Raw genomic sequence first — 19225 nt, forward strand, 5'->3', positions numbered from 1 at the left:
TGATAATGGAGATATCAATTAAGACTGTTCGGAAATTTAACAGTGGAAATAGAAGTCATTTAGTTCAGAGAGAAAATGAAAATTGCAGTGAAAGGTCAGATGATATTACTGTTAGTTACAGTGACATGAGTATTACTTTAGTGTAATTAATCATGTACACTGACTGCAACATACGTAGATCCAATTTACAAAGCCAAGATTTCCCAAGTTCCATTTAAAGTGCTTATTTTTCTAAACCGGCACTATGATTTCATACTTTATATGAGTATATGTTTTGCTAATGCGTGACTTAAATGTAAAGGTAATTCCTATTGAGCCAAGTGCATTTACCATGAATACGGGAGCATTCCCTCTAAATGTAAATCACGCTATTGTGTGGATCTTCCACGATCCTGATTGAATCTAGGCTCTAGTCTGTGTTCTATTTCTGTCTCCAGCTCTGACCCAGAAGCCCTCAGTGTTGACTCTCCTCTTACAGAAGGAGAACAGCGACCCTGACCTGCACGCCCCGGGATCTGCTCTGGAACTCCTCCTAACATCACATGGACATGGAGAGGGACAGGAGACAACATCATGCGCTCAGAGAAAACACCATATACAAAAGAGAGAGGATCTGACCAACGTCACAACAACCACTTCTCAACTTTGAACTTTACACCTTCAGCAGAGCACCACACAAAGGTCACGTGCCAAGTGACATTCAAAGGGAACATCACCACTGAGGAGACAGTGATTTGAATGTGACTCGTAAGTAGCTACATCATCTGACCTTACTTTGATCAACAACTTTTGTTGTGCTTCAACAGTTATTTTCATGACATGATTAACTGATTATATACTTTATTTTCTAGATGTGAAGGAACAAGATCTCTGGTAGTAACACAGTGAGAGAGGGTGATACCTGAATCTGTCTTGCTTTGTTGAAAGCTAACACCACACATCTATCACTGGAGTAAGAATGGGACAACACTTTGGAACAGAATACTCTGGACTGGCGCTTCACCATCTAACATGAACGAGACATGCAGGGGAGTATGTGTGTAAAGCTCAACACCTAAAAGGATTCTGACGCTTCCATTGTTGTCACTGTGATGTGTGAGTACAACAACACTGTACAAACCTGATTAAAAATAGCTTGAACATGTTACTTGAAGTTGTCCATGATATATCTTCCCCGTTGTCTGTCTTTTTAGACATCAGTGATTCTCAATGCTTCTGGTGTGTCATCCAGGCCAAGGTCATGACTGTGTGTGTGTCAGTCAGGGGGTCCCCTTACTTTCATAGGCTGGCTTAACACTGAGGAGTACTCCCACTAAATCAGTGTTGAGGTCCTCAGTGAACACACCATAGGATGCATGTCGGAAACCACCAACACTACTGTGGAGTGTGTCAGCGCAAATGAAGTGGGCAGAGTGAGAGAGAAGCTGCAAGTCACCCAAAAGAGAGCAAGGAAAGCAAGGAGGTAAAGGTATAAGTTGTTACTTTGTTAGAGAGCAACAGCTTCCCAATCCACCAATATGTATGCAGCATAGAGGTTTTATATGCTTTGAGTGAGAAATATAATGTTATTTATTTCATTTAAAAAGAAAATCAGAGGATACTACAAAGTATTGTGAGCCACTCCTAAAAACATACATGCTTTGTTCTCTTCATAGAGGAAGTATCTAAAGACATCTTGGCTATGCTGTTGAACCCATCACTGATTGCTGCATTTGTGATTGGTGCAGCCTTCTCAGCCACCATCTGTTGTATCTTCCTGTGTTTGACAGGGAAATGTAGAAGGTACATGCATTCTATTACTGAAGTACAGTTAGTGTTACATGAGTGTTGGTGATTGTCTTTAGAAATTCATATTTCCTATCAAGAGTATCAGATATGTCAAAAGTTACAATGCCTTGCACCATGTTGTAATGGAGGTGCTTGCTAAATCCTCCAACATAGTTATTGAGACATTTTATTTATAATATTTTCCCTAGATACAAAGAGAGGATCCCAAAGGACTCAGACTCCAAAAGCCCTTTAACGAACCTGGCGATGGTGGCATGTGAAGACCAACAGGTGCAGTACCAGTTTCCTTCTTCATTCAGCTTTACCAACATTCAGTTAGCATTGACAGCATAAACAGATCTTGGACCACCAAGCTAACAAGATTCCTAACACAGTGCTTTCTGTAATCGACTCCCTAGACGGATGCAGGACAGGCTGTGCGGGGCGAACAGACCCCTCTGCAAGTGGTGCTGATGGAGGGATCTGAAAACACAGAACCCCAGACCAGTGGAGCTGCAGGAAACTCTGCCAAAGGGGATGTGCACTACGCCACTATCAACTACTCCCTGCTGAAGAAGAAGACTCCTGAGGAGGCAGAGAAGGAGACCACCACCGCAGAGTCAGAGTACGCCAAAATCAAACGAAAGAATAAGAAAGAAGGGGATGAAGATGGAGGAGAGGGGAGTGGTGTGATGGACGAGGAGGAGAACGAGCCAGCAGCAGAGACAGATGAGAATACAACGCTTTACTCCAACGTCAAGGCTATTATGGGTGGTGGTGAGTGACACAGCAATTTCGCTAGAAACGTGGGGGATAGCATGCAGTATTATATAGCCATGTGTTCTTATATCATTTCCTGAATCCAGATTGAAAGTTTTATGTTGATAATGGGACTTTTGTTCAACTGAAACTACTGTAGTTTTGGTGTTGTTTCCTCATGTGCTGAATCCAGTTTGAATGTTTTACGATAGTACAGAGATGTTGTTTAATAACTGAAACTACTGTAGTTAATAGTTTTGGTAAATGKTTTATTTTACAGCCCTGTGTCAGATGGTACTGTATGTATCTGGTGGTTGTACATTTTCAATAAGAATATTTTCTAGTTGTACAAAAAAGGAAATTTTGGTAATGTTTTTTAAAAGTTTTTCAAGGAAGTGTCATTTTACTTTTGTAACGATTGTGTTTTGTCACCATGAGGAAGGATTGACAAAGATGTGGTTTGGAAAAGTAGAGAGGTCAAACCATTTCTTTTTTTTCTCCTCTTTCCTTTCATTTTTGCATTTTGATTTGACAAGTGGGTGGGGATATTAGGTAGTATGTGTGGATGTAATCAATATATTTCTGTAAATAGAATACTGATACACTGGCGAAAATGTTGGCAAAATGTTATTTAAGAATTCTCATTTTGGGCTAGCCAGAGAGCTCAAATGAAATGAATCAAGAAAAAAAGTACATTGTGCTTTTAAAAGTTGTGTGCTATAGACGGGTTGGTTGTTTAGCAACAAAACAGATGTGCGCACAACAATAAGGTAAAACAGACGGGTTGGCTTAGATTGTTGACAACATGTAAACTATATTTAGTCTCCAATGTTTAAAAATATAAAAATCATTTGTACAATGAGCACATGTTTTTTCTCAAATACATTGTTAGTTGTCTGGTTAGCTAGGTAGCATTTTATTTGTGCCAAATTAGCAAATAACACACAAAAAAAGACATTTCACGAACAACATAAAACTTGCTGAAACGAGCCACCTACAATTCCCCACATGGCAGCTTCGTGTCGTTGTTGCTAGATATCTGGCCATCCAGAATCATCACAACGGCTACAAGTGCCATCACACGGCCTTCTGCCCCATTGAAGCGTGTGTATCGTTTTAATGACATTGTCAGCTAACCCGTTTATGAGAATATTTTTCTATTCATAAGTGTGCATTATTGCAGTATTGTTTTACATTGAGGCACTAGCTTACTTAATCTTTTTTTTGTATTTTCATTTGTTTGTTCTCTGAAACCTGTTAAAAGAATGTATAAATAGTATTTTTTCCAACTTACCATAGTTCATTCAACAGTAATTATAGGCTACCAATTGTATAAATCAGGAATGGGCAACTTTGATGGGGGTGGAGGCCACAAGAAAAAAATCATCACAGGGGGCCGCAGTGGCTCAGAGGTCTGCATACCCACACATGAAGTCAGAGCCGGCCCTATCCTTTTGGAGGCCCCAAGTTAAATGTTGTTTCCACCACCTTGCGAGCACAACATTTTACGTCTCCCCTCTTGAGGGTGGAGAGAAAAAATGAGGTTTTAGAGTTAATTTCCTGCAATTCTACACATTTTGCCATGGGGTGTAAAGAAAAGGTTGCAGTTTTAAAGCAAGTTTGCTTCAAATCCACACATTTTCCCATGGAGCGGAGAGAAATATTTGCAGTTTTATAGTTAGCCTCCTGCAATTTTACACATTTTGCCATAGTGTGAAGAGAAATGTTTGCAGCTTTTAATATGATCGCTGAGTGAGAATGACTAACAAAATCAATGGGGCCCCCTCGGTCGATAACTCAACCATGATAACTACAAGTTTAGATAGCTGGCCGCTAGACTAACTTACCAATCTTTTTTTTTTTGCTGACATGGGCTAATTGAGTAACTATCAGTGACTGACATAACAAGAGAGAAACTGCTGATGCACAACCAAATTTCGAAATTACACCTTGTTTATTCTACTATTCTAACTCTCAACAGTAAGCTGAGACCCTGACTGAGTTCCCCTCATCATCTTTGATGACTACAACCGTTTTTTTGTTTTTGTACCATCATCTTTGAAATGCAAGAGAAAGGTCATGATGTATTATTCCAGCCCGGGTGCAATTGAGATATTGGCCTCTAGATGGCAGCAGTGTACGTGCAAAGTTTTAGTCTGATCCAATGAACCATTGCATTTATGTTCAACATTTTGTATCTAGACTGCCGAAATGTACCTAATTTCTTTATTAATAACTTTTCATGTTCAAAACTGTGCACTCTCTTCAAGCAATAGCATGGTATTATTTCACTGCAATAGCTACTATAAATTAGACAGTGCAGTTAGTTTAACAAGAATTTAAGCTTTCTGCCAATATCAGATATGTCTATATCCTGGGAAATGTTCTTGTTACTTACAACCTCATGCTAATCGCATTAGCCTATGTTAGCTCAACTGTCCCGCAGAGGACCCACCAATCCTGAAGAAGTTTTTAACCCATAGGAAGTCCCACCCAGTTGACTACTTCAAAATAGTTTAAGTCCTCAATGGCTCTGCCTGTGCTACAACCGGCCTTTGGGCTCTAGAGTCCACTATCCAGTGGCGACCCGTCTTTCAGGGCAGGTGGGGCAGAGCCTTACCTGTTTAGCAAAAAAAATAATATTTACATATTTTGCTGTTGCTTGTTTTGGATGTTATTTTGACATTAATACGTGTCACATATCAGTATGCAAACAATGTAAAAAAAAAAAAGAAGATAATTGAGTTAATAAACATGGTATCTTTTTTGCTTTCTTGAGTAAGGCAGCTCCAAAATGCAGGTGTTTCAGCCTAGCTCAGTCCTTTCTGTGGTGGTGGGGCAGCCAGCAGAAAATATGGAGCGTAGGGTTTGGTAATGTTCTCTAGTTAAGCCACAATTGGCTCAGTGTTCTGTCACACATGGGGACACTACGGCACCGAAAAATCTATGGGTAGAGCTCGAAAATTCAAGCCCATTGGGTGCTGCCATAGATTTACATTAGAAATGCCCATCCAAGAAGGCTCAAGGTCATTGGCTACAGATAAAATGATATCAAATCAGTGTCATGACGTTGGCCTGGGGGTAGGTTTATGACAGTCATAAATACCTCTTCCCCCCCTTTCCTCTTCCTACTCTACTGATGTGACATTAGAAAACCCCTTTGGTTAAAGAAGCCTTGAATTCAAATCCCCTGCTAGCAATTACTAACGTGAAATTACAGTGCACTGAATTGTGTTAGTTAGCTCGTCATTAACGTGACTAGCTAAGCCAGCAAACACTTGATTAATTTGCCGAAATAGGCTTTAAATACATTAACGGCAAAATAAATATGTACATAGTCACATTCGCTAATGACTTTGGGATATATGAACCAGTTTTCAAAAGACACTATTGTGTTATACAGTTTTAAATAGTTTTTGTGTACAGCGTAAGGAGACATGAACCTGCCCTCAGAATATCTCTCTCGGACTGAAGAGGAGGCAGACCAACGTTCCAAATAGGGGAGAAGCACTCAAAACCCACTAGTTGTTCATTCAAGGAAAATAATATAACAAAGTTAAGTCTGAAGACCTCTCGTATTGCCAACCTTACGACAATGGGAGTAATTATTTTTATGAATTCGACAACACATAATGAAAGGAAACTTTATTAATATCACACTCTTTTCTGAAGTGAAAGGTTTCACCCACCACTCTGACCACGAACGGCGATGTTCTTTGATATTACGTTGCACGCAGCGCGAGTCAGGTTGATGGAAACTCTACATTTTCACTTTGTCACAGTTGCTAACGAGTCTGTTTTGTTTCTAAACAACCAACCCATCTATTGAACCTCCTACAGTTTTGATAGCAGGCTTAGATGTCACTACTTATCTCCAAATTAAGCAGTTAGGGATAATGTTGCCCAGACCTCAAGAGACAGATAAATATGTGTGTATTCTGGTGTTTGGACATGAATTGAATTGCCAATCAAGGATTAATTGAATTAAATCAATAAAGTGTTTAAGGGACAAATTACGTATTTCCTGCCTTGTTTACTATATCTGCATGCATATTGATAAGTTAACAACTATATGCTTAACAATAGTAAGACATTTCTATTCTACCAGTGCTGTGCTTCTGAGAAAGGATGGTTCCCCTTTAGCTCCCCGCAGCTGGTCTAGGGGTATAGTCAAGTACATGGGGCGACTCGGGATCGAGATAAACTTGAGGAACAGAAATCATCTTTGCTTCTGAGTTACTTGGTCACGTGGCATAAGACAAAGAGCCTCTGAGAGTGACCACAGTTCTTCAGTCCATCCTGTTCTTTTTGTATCTTCCAAGGGCACAGCTGTGTGGAGATATGAAGAGAACAGAGGCTAGCTTGAACAGAAAGGAGTAACGGAACTGGCGGCGTTATCACTTGTTTGTGCGCTAAGACCTCACACAGCCGATACACATAACCACAAGAAGAAAACAAGGTAGCTTATGATGCCCCGATCTGCCGGAAGGGTGGAACCAGCCATGACTAAGCATTTTTAGGTCTCCTATATAAGACCTCTGTATTTTCTGTATGATTAAGCTCTTGGTCTTACACTCGAGAGTGTGGGGTCGTCCAGCTTCATTACTGCAATTCTTATGAAATAAAGGTTGGTTGTTTGAAGAAATAACAAAGTCTCTCTCAGTTAGTTTTAAAATGTTTCTTAAATCATCCAGGATTGAAGCAGGTTTGTGGTGTTTGCTGTATGCCCTATGCTAATGACCTTCCTCCAGTCTCCTGCAGCCATGACGGCAGATGTTATACTGTATCTGACAGCCTGAACCTCCTGGAGACTTTCAAAGAGTCCATCGAGAACAACAAGCTCTACGTCAAAGATGTTGAGGAGGACCTCCTGATAAGCCGGATCAACCAGGCCGGATCTCCGGATCTCTGACCAGGAGGCTGCCTTTATCAACACCCTCCGTAAACTGGGGTCTGATGATGAAGGGACCGCCCTCCACCTCTACACCACCACTCCAGAAGAGCTGGCCATCTACCCAACCCCAAACACCCAGACTTCTGCCTGTGGGACCTGCCACCCATGCCCGCAGCCTCGCCCTTTGACCCGGAGGCGTAAATGGAGCGGGTCAAGTTCCTGCTGTACAACATGGTGGTCATGGCGTTCACTCAGAGTCTCCAGGCCAACAGCGTGGTGGAGTTCCTGGAGTTTCTCTCGGTGCAGAGGGACATGGTGTACCTCAGAGAAGGACACGGAGAAGAGCCTGGAGAGACGGGAGGCCAGCCTGAAGGTGCTGAAGGCCCAGGGGGTGGCCCTGCCTAAGGTGTTCATGATGAGTCCCTCCTGTCTGGAGAAACTTGACTTCCCAAACCTCCTGGATGAGAGGGAGAGAGACCTCCCAGAGATCAGAGCCCACACTTTCCTCCTGGCCCTGACCACTCTCTCCCAAGCCCTGTGTCACCCAGAAGAAGGACGCCTTCAAGCCCCAGTGTGGGCGGTCACCTCGCTCTGTGGTGGGGTGTCAGACATCCCTGTGCCCCTGGCGGCCTGCATGGCGGATGCCAGCATGTGAGGATGCTCACCAAGGCCAGGGCCTCGCTCTGTTTGGATGACGAGTCCGTAGAGCGTTTGGCAGGGCAAAGTGGCGTGGACCCTATTTCATGAACATGATTAACTGACTGTGTGAGCACTTTGTTTTCTAAGCCTTGAAATAATTGAGACATGGATTGTGTATGTGTGCCATTCAGAGGGTGAATGGGCAAGACAAAATGTTTAAGTGCCTTTGAACGGGGTATGGTAGTAGGTACCAGGCTCAAAATTGGGAATATGTTCTTAATGTTTTGTACACTCAGTGTATTTCAGTGGTGGTCGGTGCCATTTAAGATGAGGGAGGACGCTATTTTTTTTCATGAGCATGGCTGTCACGCCCTGGCCTTAGTTATCTTTGTTTTCTGTAATATTTTGGTTAGGTCAGGGTGTGACAGGGGGGATGTTTGTGTATAGTTGTCTCGTCTGGGGTGGTTGTATGGTATAGGGGGTTTTGGGAGAGTATATGGGTTTGTGTTGAGTGTAGGTGTCTAGGTAAGTCTATGGTTGCCTGAATGGTTCTCAATCAGAGACAGCTGTCATTCATTGTCTCTGATTGGGAGCCATATTTAAGGCAGCCATAGACAGTAGGCTTTTGTGGGTAATTGTCTATGTTGAACGTTAGTAGCTTGTGTGTGCACTTTCGTTTATAGCTTCACGTTTGTTTGTTTTGTTAGTTTTTTGTAAGAGTGTTTCGTTTCGTGTTACGTCTTCGTCAAAATAAAAGGAAGATGTATTTCTCTCACGCTGCGCCTTGGTCTCCTCACTACGACGATCGTGACAATGGCCTTATTCTATTACACCATCATCTAACTTCACCTGGAGTAAGAATGGGACAACAGCTTTGGAACAGAAAAAATCTGGACTGGCCGCTCTCACAATCTCTAACAAGAGAACATGCAGGGGAGTTTGTGTGCTCAACACCTCCATAGGACTTCCAGCTTCCACTGTTGTAACTCCAATGTGTAAGTACAAACAGCATTGTACAAACTTGATTGAAACATACACGTTGACATGACATGGAATCACTTATCTGTCATGTTGACATCAATCTATCACTGATACCTCTCTCTTCAATGTCTTTTTCCAGATCGTCCTGTGATGCTCAATGGCTCTGGGTGTGTGGTCCAGGCAGAGGTCATTATCTGTGTGTGTGTGTCACTCAGGGTGTTCCCTTACCCCTCATAGAGTAGCCACTGCTGGAGCTCAACACCATCAGCCTGCCTGTTGGGAACCACACCAAAAACATCACTGTGGTGTGTGTCAGCAGAAATACGGTGGTAGGAGTGAGCGAGAAGTTGCAGGTCACCCAAAAAGGAGGGAAACAGAGGTGCGATAATTTAAAGAAAAAATATGCAGATATTTTTTTCTAGTAGACTATATTAACTTGTGCACAGCTTGCAATTGTGTTGTGTGACGGTTGGAGTGTGGTTATTGCAAGACTTCAAAGACTGCTCTAATGACACTGTTTCTCTCTTCATTGTAGATCTTTCTGAAGGATGTGGGAATGCAGTTCTCCCCTGGACCATAGCTGGTGTGTCTCTCAGCTAATATATTTCACATCTAGTTCATAGATGCAGAATATAGAAGTATTTTTACATGAAAAGGAAACTTTATTTATCAATGTATCTGTTATAAGCCCAGATACTGTCAAATAAGGTGCTTACTGTAGGCCTAGATTTACTTTCTCTGAGTGCTAGAAGTAACTAGTGGTTCTCAAAGGGTAGTAAAGTTTCAGATTTGTATGCATAAAATGGAAAAGTTAAGAGGAAACAATTTCTTTTTTTCAATATAAAGTTTTATTAAGTGTTCTTGTTTTCAACCAGCAAAACACATTCCACACTCTCAGATGTGGCAGACATAAATAATATAATCAAATAAAATGTAAAACAAAACAAACCAACTTGCAGCAGCACTATCAGTGTTCCTATTAGCTATTTCCAGCCTTAGCTGAGACAACGAGCAAAGAACTTGTTTTTACAGCACCTTACACAACATGTATCTGCTAATTTCCCTAATCACCCCATTCACTCTGTCCAATTTGAAATATAGTTGAGTAGTGGAGACCAGAGTCTATCAAACTTGGGCTGTCTCTTGTGGAGGTCATAAGTGAGCTTTTCAAGAGGGAGAAAGTCAACAATCTGGTCAATCCACATTTTAAATGTAGGAGAGGTATTAGAAGCCCACAATAGGAAAAATACATGCAAAATACATGCATATAGGTTCCATTTTCAGAGGTACATCTTTTACAATCAGGATAAATGTCTGTATTCATTCTATGGAGTTTCACTGGGGTGTAATATAATTTGTACAAACATTTGATTATTTCATTTTTACATTAGTAGAGGAGCAGTATACCCTATTGCAAACATCCGCCCATAACTCATTGCTAATAGTCAGACAAAGGTCCTTTTCCCAGATTATTTTCAGAGGAGTAAAGGAGGAGCCTCCTTTCTCAGACAGGAGTCTATAGATGTAGGAGATTTTGCCTTTGATGGATTGTGCTGTAGCAAGAAGGGTCTCAACTTCATTCAGCTGAGCTCTAAACTTCCCCTTGGAAGTAAATGAGGAAATTACGTGTCTAATTTGAATATATATATATTTTTAATGGATCTTGGCACATTGAATTCACTGCAGATGTCACGCCCTGGCCATAGAGAGGCTTTTATTCTCTATTTTGGTTAGGCTAGGGTGTGACTAGGGTGGGCATTCTAGTTTCTTTATTTCTATGTTTGTGTGGTTCCCAATCAGAGGCAGCTGTCTATCGTTGTCTCTGATTGGGGATCATATATAAGTTGTCCTTTTCCGTTGGGTTTTGGTGGGTAGTTAGTTTCTGTTTAGTGTCTGCACCTGACAGAACTGTTTTGGTTTTTCACTTTGTTATTTTGTTCGAGTGTTTTTGAGAAATAAAATATCATGAACACTTACCACGCTGCGCTTTCGTCCATGCCTTCCGACGAGAGACGTTACAGAACTCCCCACCACCAAAGGACCAAGCAGCGTGGTAAAAAGGACAAGTGGACATGGGAGGAGATCCTGGACAGAAAAGGACCCTGGACGCAGGTCGGGGAGTATCGGCGTCCGAAGGAGGAGATAGAAGCAGCGAGAGCAGAACGGCGACGTTACGAGGCGTTAAACCATCGAGGCAAGCACGAGAGGCAGCCCCAAAAAATATTTTGGGGGGGCACACGGGGGGATTGGCAGAGTCAGGGTTTAGACCTGAGCCAACTCCCTGTGCTTACCGTGGGGAGCGTGTGACTGGTCAGGTACCGTGTTATGCAGTGATGCGCACGGTGTCTCCAGTATGCATTCATAGCCCGGTGCCCTCTGTTCCAGCTCCCCGCAGTTGCCGTGCTAGAGTGGGCATTCAGCCAGGAGGGATTGTGCCGGCTCAGCGTTTCTGGCCTCCGGTGCGTCTCTTCGGCCCAGGTTATCCTGCGCCAGCTCTACGCACGGTATCCCCAGTTCGCCAGCACAGCCCAGTGCGGCCTGTTCCAGCTCCCCGCACTTGCCGGGCTACTCAGCCAGGATGAGTTGTGCCAGCTCTGCGCTCCAGACCTCCGGTGCGCCTCCACGGTCCAGTGTGTCCTGCGCTGGCTCTACGCACTATGCCTCCAGTGCGCCGTCATAGCCCAGTGCGTCCTGTGCCAGCTCTCCACACTCACCGAGCTAAAGTGGGTATCCAGCCAGGACGCGTTGTGGCAGCTCCCCGTACCAGGCTTCTAGTACGTCTCCTCAGTCCGGTGAGACCTGTTCCGGCTCCACGTACAAAGCCTCCAGTGACGATCCATGGCACAAAACCTCCAGTGACGATCCATGGCACGAAGCCTCCAGAGACGATCCATGGCTCGGAGCCTCCAGCGACGGTCCCCGGTCCGGAACCTTCCAGCGACGTTCCCCGGTCCGGAGCCTGCAGCGACGGTCTCCGGTCCGGAGCCTCCAGCGACGGTCTCCGGTCCGGAGCCTGCATCGACGGTCTCCGGTCCGGAGCCTCCAGCGACGGTCCCTAGTCCAGGGTCTCCAGCCACGGTCCCCAGTCCAGAACATCCGGCGATGATCCACACAGCGAGGGTCCCCAGCCCGGGGCCTACGGCGAGGATCCGCAGTCCAGAGCCTCTGGTGATGATTCACGGGTCAGTGCTACAAGAGCGGACTCAGTGTAAAGAAGGGGGGCGGCGTCCAGAACCAAAGCCGTCACCGAGGTTAGATGCCCACCCAGACCCTCCCATATAGGTTTAGGTTTGCGGCCAGGAGTCCGCACCTTTGGGGGGGGGGGGGCGGCCTTAGTTATCTTTGTTTTCTTTATTATTTGGTTAGGTCAGGGTGTGACAAGGGGTGGTTTGTTTAGTTTTTGTATTGTCTAGGGGTTTTTCTAGTCTAGGTGTTTATATGTCTATGGTTGCTTAGATTGGTTCTCAATCAGAGGCAGCTGTTTATCGTGTCTCTGATTGGGGACCATATTTAGGTAGCCATATTCCTTGGTTATTTTGTGGGTTGTTATTCTATGTTTAGTTGCCTGTTCTGCACTAGCCATATTGCTTCACGGTTCGTTTTGTTGTTTTGTTTAGTTCTGTTCAGTGTTCTCTCTTTTATTAAAGAGGTATGTTCACTAATCACGCTGCGCCTTGGTCTCCTCATTATGACGACCGTGACAATATGTTGATTTATGACACTGAAATGCATTTGACAAAATTACTACACACTGCCGATTCTTTATCAGGAATTGTTGCCACCAATTTCTTCCTCTTCCGGCTGTGATCAGTTGCGTGATTATCATGACTCTTTATCAAGTCAGTAATGTAACAGTGAAAGAGTAATCATCACTCTTCAAAAGTGGGTCTGATATGTATGTTTTAATTTTTATTTAAGTAGGCAAGTCAATTAAGAACAAGTTCTTATTTACAATGACGGCCTACCCCGGCCGAACCCTAAACCGGACGATGCTGGGACAATTGTGCGCTGCTTGATTGGACTCCCAATCACAGCCGGTTGTGATATAGCCTGGAATCAAACCAGGGTCTGTAGTCACGCCTCTAGCACTGAGATGCAGTGCTTTAAACCGCTGCGTGACTAGGGAGTGAAATATGTTACTTGTTTTGAATAAGGTACAAATTAATCATTAAACACATTGAATACAGTCCAGTAAGCTCTGACATTGATAATAGGTGCATTCTGTAAAATCTCAGGAGAAGACCCAGATGCAGACAGTTTCGAAGTAACAAAAGTTTACTATAAAAACAGGGGGGGCAGGCAAACGACATTTCAAGGGCAAGCAGAGGTCAGTAGTCCAGTGCAGAGTCCGAAAGGTACAGAACGGCAGGCATTCTCAGGGCAGGCAGAGGTCAGTATTCCAGGGTGGTATGATAAGGTACAGAACGACAGGCAGGCTCGGGGTCAGGGCAGGTAGAATGGTCAAAAACTGGGAATGCTAGAAAACAGGAACTAGAGCCAGACAGGAGCACGGGAAAAACGCTTGTAGGCTTGACGAACCAAAACGAACTGGCAACAGACAACCAGAGAACACAGGTATAAGTACACTGGGGGTAATGGGGAAGATGGGCAACACCTGGAGGGGGGTGGAGACAAGCACAAAGACAGGTGAAATAGATTCAGGGTGTGACACATTCAGGGCCATAACTACATATGAGGAGACCTAGGTCCAGACATTTTGACTGCAACATAGGGACCAGAGAAATTCATGTTCATCACGCACCACTTTAGATCATTAGATGCTTCCAATAAAAATAAGTATCTGCAAAAACAAATCAATCGTTTTTTCCTCATTGGACCTGCGTTTACAATGTATCCAATTTCAGTTTGTGTGGTTGTTGGTTTAGCTTTCTGTAACTTGGTAGCAAGTACGGTCTGCATGTGTAGGCGCATATTGCGTCATGATTGCAAAGTGTCCCAATATATTTTCCAACTGTCCCGATATCTTTTCCAACTGTCCCGTTATATGGTTTTAATGTCCATTCTAGAACGCCCTTCTACCAAATAAGAAATACATTTTCAACAATGCTGTGGTATAATATTCTATATCTGACTGGGTTCTAATTGCGCCTGCCTCTTTGCGAATGAGTGGAATCAGCAACAGTGGTTTGTTCTTTATGTTTGCTTACGTTCCCCGGATTTGCCTCCCAGGTTTGCATTTTTAGCAGCACATTCACCACTCTCTCAAATGGCTAAATCCGCCCTCTTGCAGCATAGGCTGAGGGCCTGAGATGTGAAACGAACAACCCCAGCTCAGAGTCGCCTCAAGTAGGCAACTGGAGAAGCTGCTGACAGTGTGTTTGGGAGATGATGGAAAAAAGGCAATTTTAAAACCATCCCGTGACTCATGCCTTGTCTACAGACATCCTCCTGTCATGGAAATACAACACCATGTTGTAGAAATTACCACCAGGGACACCTGTACACATGTCGATCAGGAGCTACTCCTGGGCAGTCCCGTTTGTTCTCTTATATACTACAGACAAGTCATAACTGCATGATTTAGCTTATTCATCATTCATAATTAATTCATCATTAACAAAGTTAACCATTTTCACTGTAGTGTCCAAAACGTCTTTCAAGCTGTCAGGCATTCCTTAGGCAGCAAGAGCCTCTTGGTGGATGCTGCAGTGTACCCAAGTGGCGTCGGGAGCAACTGCTTGTACGCGTATTACCACTCCACTATATCTCCCTGTCAAGGCTTTTGCGCCATCAGTGCAGATACCAACACATCTCGACCACCAAAGTCCATTTGATGTCACAAGACTGTCCAGTACTTTAAAAAATATCCTCTCCTGTTTTCCTGTTTTCCAGTGGTTTGCAGAAGAGCTTGAGGCATGCCTAGCCCAAAGAGGTTAATTGATCCCCCATAAACGTAACGGACATATAACAGGAGCTGTGCCAGGCCCGACACGTCTGTTGACTCATCCAGCTGTAAAGCATAGAATTCACTGGCTTGTATGCGAAGAACTAATTGTTTCAAAATATCTCCTGCCATGTCACTGATGGGTTGTGAAACAGTGTTGTTTGATGAAGACATTGTCTGTATAGTTTTTTGGGCCTTTTCCCCAGCATTGTCCCAGCCATATCCGTGGCAGCAGCAGGAAGAATTTAGTCCTCCACAAAAGTATGGGGCTTGCCTGTCCTAGCCACTCGGTAGCTCACTATAGAAGACTCTTCTAGCCCTTCTTATTAATGGTATCTGTTGCTTTTATACATGTCTTACTACTCGAAAGTCTTCTTAATTCTCGCTTTAAAAAAGTCCCGTGGCTTATTTTTCAAATTGGCATGTTTTGTTTCTAAATGTCTGCGCAAGAGTGAAGGTTTCAGCGAGTTGTGAGATAGTACTTTTGCACATATAACACACTGTGGCTGAGGAAAGGCACTACTCCCAATATAAGTGAACCTCAAATCAATGTAGTTCTCATCATATTTGCGCCTCTTCGATGGTCCAACATCCCTGTCTGTTGTTCGGTGCTTTCCCGAGTAAAGGGGGTAGTAGCTCTTTGGCTGCATCAGATTCACAACTGTCAGTGATTACTGATGCTAGCATTGGATGTGCTCGTGGAAGCAGAACAACTTGTGTCGTCAACAGGTGCAGGTGTAGTATTGCTGGTAGTAGCAGTACTACCAGTAGAGCTGGTATGTGTCTCTATGGACGCAGGCCTTACTTTTTTAAAACTATTTATCAATTTTCGAGCAAACGGAATGAGCAGCAGCTACGTTTGGCTACATACGGACCGTTAATGGAGTTCCCAAGAGAGAGTAACGGTTAATGTGATTGGATGTAAATTATTTGACTAGGCTACCTGTATTTTACATTGTGTTGTTATTTCACTGAACACTAGGTGGTTTATTTGACTTTTGGCAGTGAAACGAGGCAATTCAGGCGTGAAAAAAGCCTCACCCAAATGTATAGCCCCGTTGGAAAATATAAATGGACTGTTTGAAAATGTGAAGAAATTATTATTATTATTATTATATATATTTTTTAAATGTAAATCACATTTTTATTTGGCGTACCCCCGACGACATTGCGCGTAACCCTGGGGTACGAGGCTTCTTCTCTCCAAGATCAGACCTGGAAACAGAAATCGTTCTCAAAACAAATCCCTTGGAGTACTTCAAAATTGCAGATAATATCAGGGAGGATTTCTCCCAGGCTTTCAATCAGTCATTTGCATGAACACAGAAATTGGTTATTAGATAAGCACAAACATAAAAATGTCCATCACACACCAAACAAACAAAAACCAACTCTCTGAGAACTAATAAATAGTCGCTTATAGGCCTACAATCATTCAGGTGGCTAGCTGCCGGCAGGGACTTCTATTGCAGTAATGTTGAAGGGCTCTCTGTCTAGAATTGCTTGGCCAGCTAGAAGGATGAAGTAAGAAGCTAACAGTAATAACTTTGCTTTACAGAGAGTAGGCTACTGAGACAGACAGTGATGTGGCACTCAGTGGTGAGGTTGTGGCAGGCTGCAATGCATGCAGGAGGAAGCAGAGGAGACAGAGAGAGAGAGAAGAAGCAACCAGAGACACATGTTAGTAAAATGCCTTGTGGTGTTCCCTGAGAAAATCTGTACTAATCTCATCATACAAGTTAGGAACTTCAAAAAATAAAATATATTTCAAATTGAACATCTCCACATGGCCTATCGTCCCTATAGGCCAAGGCCTACATTAAAATGCAATCAAATTGCTAACCATGCAGTTCTAAAATGTCATATGTTTTCGCTTATCAGTAGGAAAACAAAAGGTTACATTTATAGGGTTAGGGTTCCCACACGGCCATATTTCCATATTACAGTGCTTGTTAGCAGAAATCAGATGGAAGACAGTGTGGACTATCTGTGCTAATTATCTATCTGCGTCTCCGAACACCTGTGTGTAAGTGGAAGACAGACAACACAAACGTGTTGTCACTGAAAAATACTGTCGACTGCAATTGTGTTAAAACCAGTGTGTATTTTGCATTCGTGAAATTATTTATATGTGATATGAAAGTAGAGGGATCTTATCTCGATTGTCCACTGGAGTTTATAGTTAACCCATTATCCACCTTTTTTTACCGCTACATCACTGATATTGTTACAGCATCATAAGTAATATTCTAATATTTTGTGTGAATGTGATAATACGATCATCTCTGTGCGCCATTGATATCTGCTTGTGCGGAGCTTGATTAGTAATGCCTAGGAATACAAACGTGAACACTATTGTATGAGAAAAGCGATACACTATATATACAAAAGTATGTGGACACCAATTCAAATTAGTGGCTATTTCAGCAACACCCATTGCTGAAAGGTGTATAAAATCGAGCACAAAGCCATGCAATCTTCATACACAAACATTGACAGTAGAATGGCCCATACTGTGACTTTCAACGTGTTACCATCATAGGATGACACCTTTCCAACAAGTTAGTTTGTCAAATTTCTGCGCTGCTAGAGCTGCCCCGGTCAACTGTAAATGTTGTTAATGTGAAGTGGAAACTTCTAGGAGCAACAATGGCTCAGCACTGAAGTGGTTGACCACACAAGCTCACAGACAAAGTGGTAGAGTAGGCCACACAAGCTCAGAGAAGGGACCGCAGAGTACTGAAGCGCGTAGCTCGTAAAAATCGTCTGTCCTCAGTTCCAACACTCACTACCGAGTTCCAAACGACCTCTGGAAGCAACGTCAGCACAAGAACTGTTCGTCATGAGCTTCATGAAATGTGTTTCCATGGCCGAGCAGCCACACACAATTCTAAGATCCCCATGCGCAATGCTGGAGTGGTGCAAAGCTCGCCGCCATTGGACTCTGAAGCAGTGGAAACTCATTTTCTGGACTGATAAATCACCCTTCACCAGCTGGCAGTCCTACGGACAAATCTGTGTTTGGCTGATGCCAGGAGAACGCTACCTGCCCAAATGCATAGTGCCAAGTGTAAAGTTTGGTTGAGGAGGAATAATGGTCTGTGGCTGTTTTTCATGGTTTGGGCTATATTAATGCTACAGCATACAATGACATTCTAGATGATTTTGTGCTTCCAAATTTGTGGCAACAGTTTGGAGAAGGCCCTTTCCTGTTTCAGCATGAAACTCACCATCCCCAGATGTTGTGCCCCCGTGCACAAAGCGAGGTCCATAGAGAAATGGTTTGTTGAGATCGGTGTGGAAGAACTTGTCTGGCCTGCACAGAGCCCTGACCTCAACCCCATCGAACACCTTTGGGATGAATTGGAACAGAGACTGCGAGCCAGGCTTAATCGCCAACGTTAGTGCCCTACCTCACTAATGCTCTTGTGGCTGATTGTTAAGCAATTCCCTGCAGCAATGTTCCAACATCTAGTAAAAATCCTTCCCAGAGTGGAGGCTGTTATAGCAGCAAAGGAGGGACCAACTCCATATCAATGCCCATGCTTTTGAAATGAGATGTTCAATGAAAAGGTGTCCACATACCTTTGGTAATGTATTGTATCTATGAAGAGTTGATGATTTTATGCAATTCATCATTACAACTGACTGAACAGTCGCTTATTTTAGGTGTCAATGTGAATTCTTTCTCATATTTCCCCCCTTTCAGAGATGGAATAGCTAATAAGCTGTGTGCTTTTAGATCGACTGAGGTGAATGAACGTACATCAACCAAGGTGATAATGTCTGGGATAATTTTTGCTTGTTTTCTCTGTAATCCAAATAGCTTTAAAAAAGTATTGTATAGAAATGCAGTAAAATGCTTAAACTTTTAAAAAAATGACCACCTACAGACTAAAATTCAAAACCTGGTTACGGCATTGGTTGCATGTATCATGTTTGTCAACTTAAGAATATGACAGCAAATGTTTTTAAATACCCACTGACTTTTTTTGCAGTACATCTTACTCATCATTTTGTGGTGTTTGGAAAACAAGTACATTTCTCATGACCACAGCATGCTTCAAAACAGAGAGAATAGGACAGTATACACTGCATTCGGAAAGTATTCAGACCCCTTGACTTTTTCCACATTTTGTTATGTTACAGACTTATTCTAAGATTGATTAAATTCACGTTTTTCCTCATCAATCTACTCACAATACCCATAATGACAAAGTGAATACAGGTTTTTAGAAAATTTTGCTAAAGTATTGAAATTTAAAACAGAAATACCTTAT

At 43.0% G+C, this 19225-nt stretch overlaps 1 protein-coding gene and 1 pseudogene across 1 annotated transcript in view; both read left to right on the plus strand.

Moving 5' to 3' along the window:
* LOC111965178 (sialic acid-binding Ig-like lectin 5) overlaps nt 1-7115 on the plus strand; it is a 15285-nt gene extending 8170 nt beyond the window's left edge. Inside the window, exons 7-9 of the mRNA XM_023989212.2 lie at nt 1656-1782; nt 1977-2058; nt 2187-7115. Coding sequence (XP_023844980.1) covers nt 1656-1782; nt 1977-2058; nt 2187-2552 — 575 coding nt within the window. The 3' untranslated portion in view covers nt 2553-7115. The remainder of the gene's footprint in view (nt 1-1655; nt 1783-1976; nt 2059-2186) is intronic.
* A 134-nt stretch (nt 7116-7249) lies between these two features.
* Nucleotides 7250-8167, plus strand: LOC112081096 (interferon-inducible GTPase 5-like; annotated as a pseudogene).
* Nucleotides 8168-19225: the final 11058 nt, after the last annotated feature.

The sequence above is a fragment of the Salvelinus sp. IW2-2015 genome, linkage group LG6.1 (genome assembly GCF_002910315.2).
Source record: "Salvelinus sp. IW2-2015 linkage group LG6.1, ASM291031v2, whole genome shotgun sequence".
In the NCBI taxonomy this organism is placed as follows: Eukaryota; Metazoa; Chordata; class Actinopteri; order Salmoniformes; family Salmonidae; genus Salvelinus; species Salvelinus sp. IW2-2015.